We start from the raw sequence: 7,290 nt of genomic DNA on the forward strand, positions 1-7,290 counted from the left end.
GCGGCGCGGGGCCCGCCCCTGCCCGCGGCATCGTGCGCCCGGCGCCGGGCGGGGCCGCTACTCGTAGGCGCCGGCCTCTTTGTGTTGGACGCGGCCCCGTTTCCACACCGCGGTGCCGTGAAGCCGCGCTGTTTGCCTTGGCGCCGCCCCGAGCTCTGCGGGCGTGGCCGGGCGGCGCAGAAAGCGGCCTTGCTTCGTGCCAGCAAGTAGCTCCGGTGTGTGCAGGCCAGGGGCGCAGTGCCTGGCCCCGCCGAGCAGCACCAGGATCCCTGCTCAAGCACCGGGATGCCGGGCCCCAGCATGGCCCCCGCAGGCAAGGGCGGCGCGCCCTGTTCTCCGAACTGCCTGCAGTACAAGTAGAGACTCGGGCACGAGCCTTTCATACGTGTCACCGGGGTTGAACCCACCCTTCACACAACAAAGTCGGGCTGTCAGCAACCAGGCAGCGCTGGGCTGGAGTCGGGCCACATCAAGACTAAGCTGTTGAGAGTTGCCCACCTTGCTGGGGGCACCTGATGGCAGCTGTCTTTCCTGCCCGAGTGCAGGGGGCTGGGCCTGATGATCTGTAAGGCCCCTTCCAGCCCCTATGAAACTATGAGAGTGGTCTCCATGTCAAACCACATCAATATGCTCAGCCCGGGTCACCCTTGGGGGGGGAGAGGGAGACCGGCAACTCCCTGGGCCCTGCTCACAGTGCCGTACAGGCCTTGCCACAGCCATGGTCAACTTCACGCTCACCACCCAGTCCTGAACACCCCTAGGGATGACTGTACTTAGCAACAGAAATGTAGAGGTGACTGGGTTTCCCATCAATGTTAGCAAAAAAAAAAAAAAAGATTTGGCAAGTTCCTTAGTGACATCCAATTCAAATACCCATAAGGTTTGCTTTATACTTATAAATCACTCCTTGTATTTCAGCTCTAGTTCACGTGAAATGAATGCAGCCATGTTTTCTCCAAACGCAGGTTTTATTTTAAGTACATTGTCCATACAAATCTGAGAAGGCATCATGCTTGATTTCAGTTACACTTCAATTATACCCATAAAAGATTCATCCTGTGGAAGATATTTAATCATTTTACCTACCACTGTAAAAAGAGTTAAGATACCAAATTTTGTTTAGAGACAGATTGAAATTTAAAACAAGTAGAGAATCTGATTTAAAATCAGTCAGCAGGTGTTTTCAGAGCTCCCAAGCTAGTTCTGTTAATGTAGCTGCAGAGGACACCAGCTCCCGTCTTCCAACAGTGCACATTTCCTGCTTTCCTTTCCCTGGTGCAGTGATAGCCCCATGCAGGCCAGTCCAACGCATGTTCCCCGATTATAAAAGTAATGTAAACATGAAGAGTGGCTTCTATTTGTCCATAGAGCCTTGTGGACCCCAGCTGCACACTGAATATGGTGATTATCAGAATCCCAAACTCTCCTGCAGCACAAAGACCCCTTGGCAGCAGGGCCTATGTCTCTGGCACTTCTAAAGCACCCTATTACCATATTATTGAGGTGCCATTTATTCAGTTTTTTTCAGTCATCTTGGCTGTAGCTCTCAATTCAACCACCTCTGTAGACACTCCACACTTATTTTTGTTCCTGCTCCCAACTCATCTTGTGTCTATGAGGACACATAGCCTTAAATCAAAGCAGCAAATCAACATCTGCAAAGAAGCCCAGCTAAAGATCTCACAGTAAGTCTTAGAAGCCTGACCCTAGTCACAATCCAACAAAAGAACAGGACTAGTGGAAGTCATGGCAAACTTCTTCATTGGTCAGCAGACGGGTGGAGAAAAAGATCAGGCCTTCACTCCCATCTAAAATGTCTGGTGGTATGTTGGTGTGTGTACCACCAGTCTTTCCTGGCCGGAGTGGCTTAGGTAAGTTAAGCTCTTAGATGAGAAAGAATAAATGATTTATTCAGATTCTTTTGGCTTAAAAATTAAAGTAGTAATTCCAGGCTTCTTTTCAACAGCTGTCACTTTACACCTTCCAGCCTGAGGGTCCAGCCCAATTGCATAGGTAAAACAGATGGGGATATGTAGGGCAGAGTGATCAGTAATCCCTTATCTGGGGACTTCTCCCACTTCACAGTCCCAGAGAATCCCAACAAGGTCACCTGCACAAAAGGAAAGAAAGAAAAGAAAGTATGTTCATGCATTGCTTCAGGCAAAATGCTTTCCCTTTGAATGAGCAGCAGCAGTAGAACTGACATTTCTTAGCAGCCCAGGGACTGAGACTTCAAAACACTCTGGTGGTCTCCATAAGTACCCAATTTACCCATGTGCAGATTATAACACAAGGTGTGGCTGAGCATCTGGCTGTAGTTCTTCCTCAGGGACATTTTACTTCTGGTGGCTGGAAATACTATTTGTTCATTATAAATGGCACAAAATTTGGCATCATCACGTCAGGGTGCTCACTACTGACATCCAGGACACACACAGCTCCCCTCGTGCCACAACTGGAACTCTGGAGAAGAAGTGTCCTGATTTATGCTTTGGCCAAATAAGCAGCAGCCCTGGCAAGTCCTATCCAGTCTTCCAAATGGGAAGATGATGGCTTAAAACACTGAACACGCCTCAAGGGCAGAGAGCATATGGCATGGGGAAACAGGGTTCTTTGTGACCTCTCTGGAATTGAAAACTCAAAGGCAGGCTTAATAGATAAAAGCCACATACAATTTTCAAGTTGTGTGTGATGGGATCTAAATTAGCCCTCTGTGCATCAGAGAAGGATCTCCAGAATTCTCTCTCTAGCTTATGTCCCTTACTTCGGTGTCTGAAGATGGAATAGGTGAAGACAGCTTCAGCATGTCATCCCGAGGCCAGTTCAGAAAGATGGCGTAAACAATTGGACCTTTAGACGTGTACCTGAAGGAATACAAGGCATTTCAGAGATCTGAACGGCACCAGAGAGGCAGCTGAATGTTTTGCTTTCTGCACAGCTTCCCTGCAGACGTAAAGTGTAAGTGTCTCTTAGTGGTCCCCCCCCCCGCCTTAGTAGCTAGGAAAGTAAGTGACCCTATTACCCACAGTCCATCCATTACAAAGTCCAGCAGTGATCAGTGCCAGACAGGCAAAGTCCATGCATGCTCCCTGTGAGTGGACAGGGTGCTGTAATAATAATGTTCTCTTTCCATGCTGCTGCAGTCAGTAGCTGGAATAAAGCTATTTTACAGGTCTCAAGAAATCAATTTATTGCTCAGCATTTCTAGCCTACTCTCCAAAAACAACTTTGTTTTTCAGCACTTTTGTCCTGCTAACGTACATATTACGCATTTCCTCCTTTTGAGAAAACACAGCAGTTGAGCAACAGGGCACAAGACCATTATACATCAGCTAGTGCGTACCCAGCTAGTGTGAAATACAACACATTACACAATTAACACACAGCAGTTTGGAAGTGAGATGTACCCATGTAATACCATGTATAGTTGAACAATCATTATTGGAAGAAGCTTCATGCAAAATGAAGGCGGTTTGGTTTTAACTTTCTATTTTTTAAAGGGGCTAATGCTGTTTTAATGCACAGACACTACAGTATTCTCAGTGCACTCTGCTGGGCTGTAGTTCTATACTCTTGAGTAAAGATGACTACAACTGACCAGTCACCAACGCCTCCCTGCCCCCTCTCAGAACTGCAGCCTGGCCCCTCTTTGCATAGGAAGTGGCAGTCCAAAGGGAGGGAATGTTCCCATGTGGTGCAAGATACTGCAGCTCTTACCATACATTGTTCGTGCTGTTCTCCACCTGCACCCTCCATGGCTTGGATGCATAAATTGCTTCCCCATTAATGCCCAACCACTCTCCAAGGGACAGAAGCCTTTCTTGGAAGACTGGCACAATCACTCCTTCTTTCGTAGGGCCCACGTTGAGAAGATAGTTCCCTCCGAAACTCACGGTCTGCACTAGATCCTGTGACAGGGACAGGAAGGCAATATGAATTTGATTCATCTCCATCTCTGGCAGAAAATGGAAGACACTTGGATTGCAGCAAGCTGCTCCTTTTATACCTGCTATCAGGTATAACCAGCACAGAAAATATCTGGAAAGATTCTGCCCAGACAACAGAAGTTCAGCAAGGACCTCTGACCCTCCATAACCTTTAACCCCCTTATTTCTGCCTAAGGGCTCTTACTCTGATGATGCTGGATGCATCTGTCAGCTCAGCAAGTTGCATGTTGCTTCGATAGCCCCAGGACCTTTTGTCAACAGAAGTGCACATCTCCCACTTGTGATCCGGCAGGATGCCCGGCTTGTATTTGTCAGCACAGTTGTAGAAGCCACCATGGTGGCAGGAGCAGTTCTTCCCCCAGCGGTCATTCACCACAACTGTATCCTACAATGGAGCAGTATAGTTAAGAGAGGACTCTGTCTCAGACCCTTAATGCTTCTGCTGTAACAAATGTTCTCAAGTAAACTGGTTTCGGTTCTGCATTGTTTGGTGACTGGGATCTCTTCACAGTAAGAAGCAGAGTTGCTTTTATGAGTGAAATACTTTAGATGCCCCTGTTCCAAACACTTCATGTTTGGGATCAGTCAAATCGATTTGATTTGGATAGAGCTGATATTAGAAGCTGCCCAATTTTTCCCCAAAACTAGTGGAAAGACCAGAGGACATAAAGGAAACGCTGACAGCAGTACCTTGACAGGACTGTCATTATAAAGCCATGCAAGGAAAGAGGTCGAATTCCAGTACGTGTCCAGAGCCTCCCAGTCTCCATCTGACCAAATCAAATCTGGCTTGTACCTAAGAGACAGAAGGAGGACACTAAAAAAAGGTAACATTCCTCCTTTCTTCTACTTCCAGTTTAGCCCAGAGTAATGACCACCACAAAATGGGATTTCCCCTTTGGGTGTAAGAAGTGAAAACAAAGGTAGTCAAAGCTTTTCTTGCTGTACAACATAATTTGGGAAACGTGTCCCAAGTGAAACACATTCAACCTGAGGGCAGTTCTTGTAGCAGTGAGGGGGTGTGAGCAGTGCTCATAAATTGGCCTGCATTCTTGCAAGAAAAGGCAATTAATAAAAGCTGTAGCTCAAAGGCAAGGATAAAATGCATCCCACACAGGGGAGAATGGCCAGTAGATAATGTCAAATAACACGTTTTCAGGGCACAGGGGTGCTAGAGCATGGACTCACAGCATGCAAGCTACCCAACTGCCTGAGTGGAGCCTCTTCATCCACACGCACAGAAAGAAGCTTCACATGCTTTCAAAACTACCCCACAGGCACGTTTTGAGTCAGCAGCTGCTAACAGCCTACTGCACTGCAACTTCCTCGTTTATACAAGACCACCAGTAAAGCCACTCTTGGACCACTGTCAGAGACCTGCCTTGTCGACAGAAGGCAAAAATTAAGTTTTATCCTCCGTTCCCCCCTCATCCCCCACTTCAGAATAAAATGAGACATGTTCTGGGACTGTAAGGATTGAAGCTCTTACCGTAAGACAAGATCATAAAGCTCTGGTATAGTCTTCTGAAAGACAAAATTCTGTGTCTTGAAGCCATTTTTTTTATCATCTAAATAGAGTGGATGAAACCACTCTAAGAGGGAATGGTACAGTCCATAGTATATATTCCTTAAAGATTAAAGAAAGTGACAAAAAGTTAGGTTTACCAAAAAGTACTAGTTTGAGATGAAAACTTGCATGCCTTAAAAGTGCAGTGAAGTGAATATGCAGCAATACCAGAGGGAGGAACTGAGACAAGAATATATTATTGTAGCACTCATGACTGATTCTACTTTAGACACTGTCATTCATGAATCTTAAAGATACTTCATAAAAGGTGGACACATTTGCTGTCCCCCGTCAACATGCAGCAGAGAGGTCGAGCGACTCGCCCAAGGTCATAAAGTGTTAGTACTAAAATCAGAGACCTATCCCAGGGTGTCAGACTCCCACCTCCACCCTGCTCAGTGAACCTTGAATCCACCCTGTACAAGCATGTCATGTCAATTTTTATTGTGCATGGGGAAACAGGAGGAGATTACACATTTACAGGATATTCTCTAGTTCACAGGCAATGCCATTTTTGTCATTAGGTAGATGACTTCCAAGAGTTTATGAATGAGAATCAGGAGTGGCCAATGGACTGCTAATTTAAGATGGTGGTTCTCAAGATATGAAATGTAAGAACTCCACTAGTATTTACCACATCAGTGCCATACCTGTCTCTGAGAGCCTGTCCCAGTTCCTCTACTAGGTCTCGATGGGGCCCAGTATCTACTGAATTCCAGTTCCAGGACACTGGCGACCCCCAGTTTGTGAAGCCTTCATGATGCTTTGTGGTCAGCACCACATACCTGCCAAAAACCAAAGGCACTTCATCAGAGGGAAACAGAATATGTCCAAGTTACGCTAAGTCTCCAGGACAAGAGCGGGGCTAGGAAAGCAAAGGGCATGGGAAGGTGGCACGAGGAGCCTTCTTATATCTCCTTCTTTTCTGGAGTCCTTTTCAATTAATATTTTAGTGCCAGTGATGAGTGACAGATTGAGAGGCCTGGTCCAACAGGAAGAGCACAAGCAGCCTCAATCTAGCAGCCATCTGAGAGCACAGGGAAAGACTTCAAGTGAAGGACAGCCGTGCTGTCAAGGCGGCATCCCTCAGCAGCACCGAGGCTGCTGTAGCAACCCATCACTTTGAAGCCACTGCCTGGGTAATAAGCATCTAAGCTTGAACCACGTAAACACCGAAGAAATTCAGCTGCACTTGCCCTGGAGACTTTTACCAAACACATCAAGCCGTCTGGGTACAAGTCTGAAGTCCCACTACCACAGACAGGAACCATGCAGCAGTAAGTAAGGAAGCAGCAAACTCAGTAGTCACCTGATACCCAGTTGGGCTAGAAGCACCAGAAACCAGTTACTTTTCTTGCTCCATCTCAATGGCCAGGAAATAACAACCTTGAACTCATTCCCTGGGAACGAGGCTCTTCCCTCCAGGGGCTGAGATCCAGGCGAACCCAGGCAGGAGCCGCCCTGCAAGCCGCGACCCCCTGCCTGTGGCCAGGACGTGTCGAGGAAGCGCTGGGTGCACAGGGCCCTCGTGTCGCTCTGCTGCGCACAGCGGCACCAGCACCCCGCAAACCCCCACCCTCCTCACCCCTGCACAGGCCTGGGTGCCTGGTGCTGCCCCCACAGCCCTGGCCTCTCCTCCACGGCCCCCCCCAAGAGCCCAGCGGTCCCTGCCCCCAACCCCAGCACTTCCTAACAGGGGCCCAGCAGAGCCTGCCCTTCCACAGGGCCCCAGTGACCCTTGCTCTTGCCCCAGCACCCCCACAGGGGCTCAATGAC

General features: G+C 48.0%; 1 protein-coding gene across 1 annotated transcript in view; it reads right to left on the minus strand.

Moving 5' to 3' along the window:
• Positions 1–949: 949 nt before the first annotated feature.
• The window catches only part of FUCA1 (fucosidase, alpha-L- 1, tissue), a gene marked incomplete at its 5' end in the record, with an annotated part of 6,718 nt that continues 377 nt past the window's right edge, over positions 950–7,290 (minus strand). Inside the window, 7 exons of the mRNA XM_019512396.1 lie at positions 950–2,110; positions 2,765–2,864; positions 3,718–3,908; positions 4,132–4,332; positions 4,638–4,743; positions 5,437–5,574; positions 6,165–6,299. Coding sequence (XP_019367941.1) covers positions 1,970–2,110; positions 2,765–2,864; positions 3,718–3,908; positions 4,132–4,332; positions 4,638–4,743; positions 5,437–5,574; positions 6,165–6,299 — 1,012 coding nt within the window. The remainder of the gene's footprint in view (positions 2,111–2,764; positions 2,865–3,717; positions 3,909–4,131; positions 4,333–4,637; positions 4,744–5,436; positions 5,575–6,164; positions 6,300–7,290) is intronic.

Source organism: Gavialis gangeticus, unplaced genomic scaffold (assembly GCF_001723915.1).
Source record: "Gavialis gangeticus isolate Ggan-Ray unplaced genomic scaffold, GavGan_comp1, whole genome shotgun sequence".
In the NCBI taxonomy this organism is placed as follows: domain Eukaryota; kingdom Metazoa; phylum Chordata; order Crocodylia; family Gavialidae; genus Gavialis; species Gavialis gangeticus.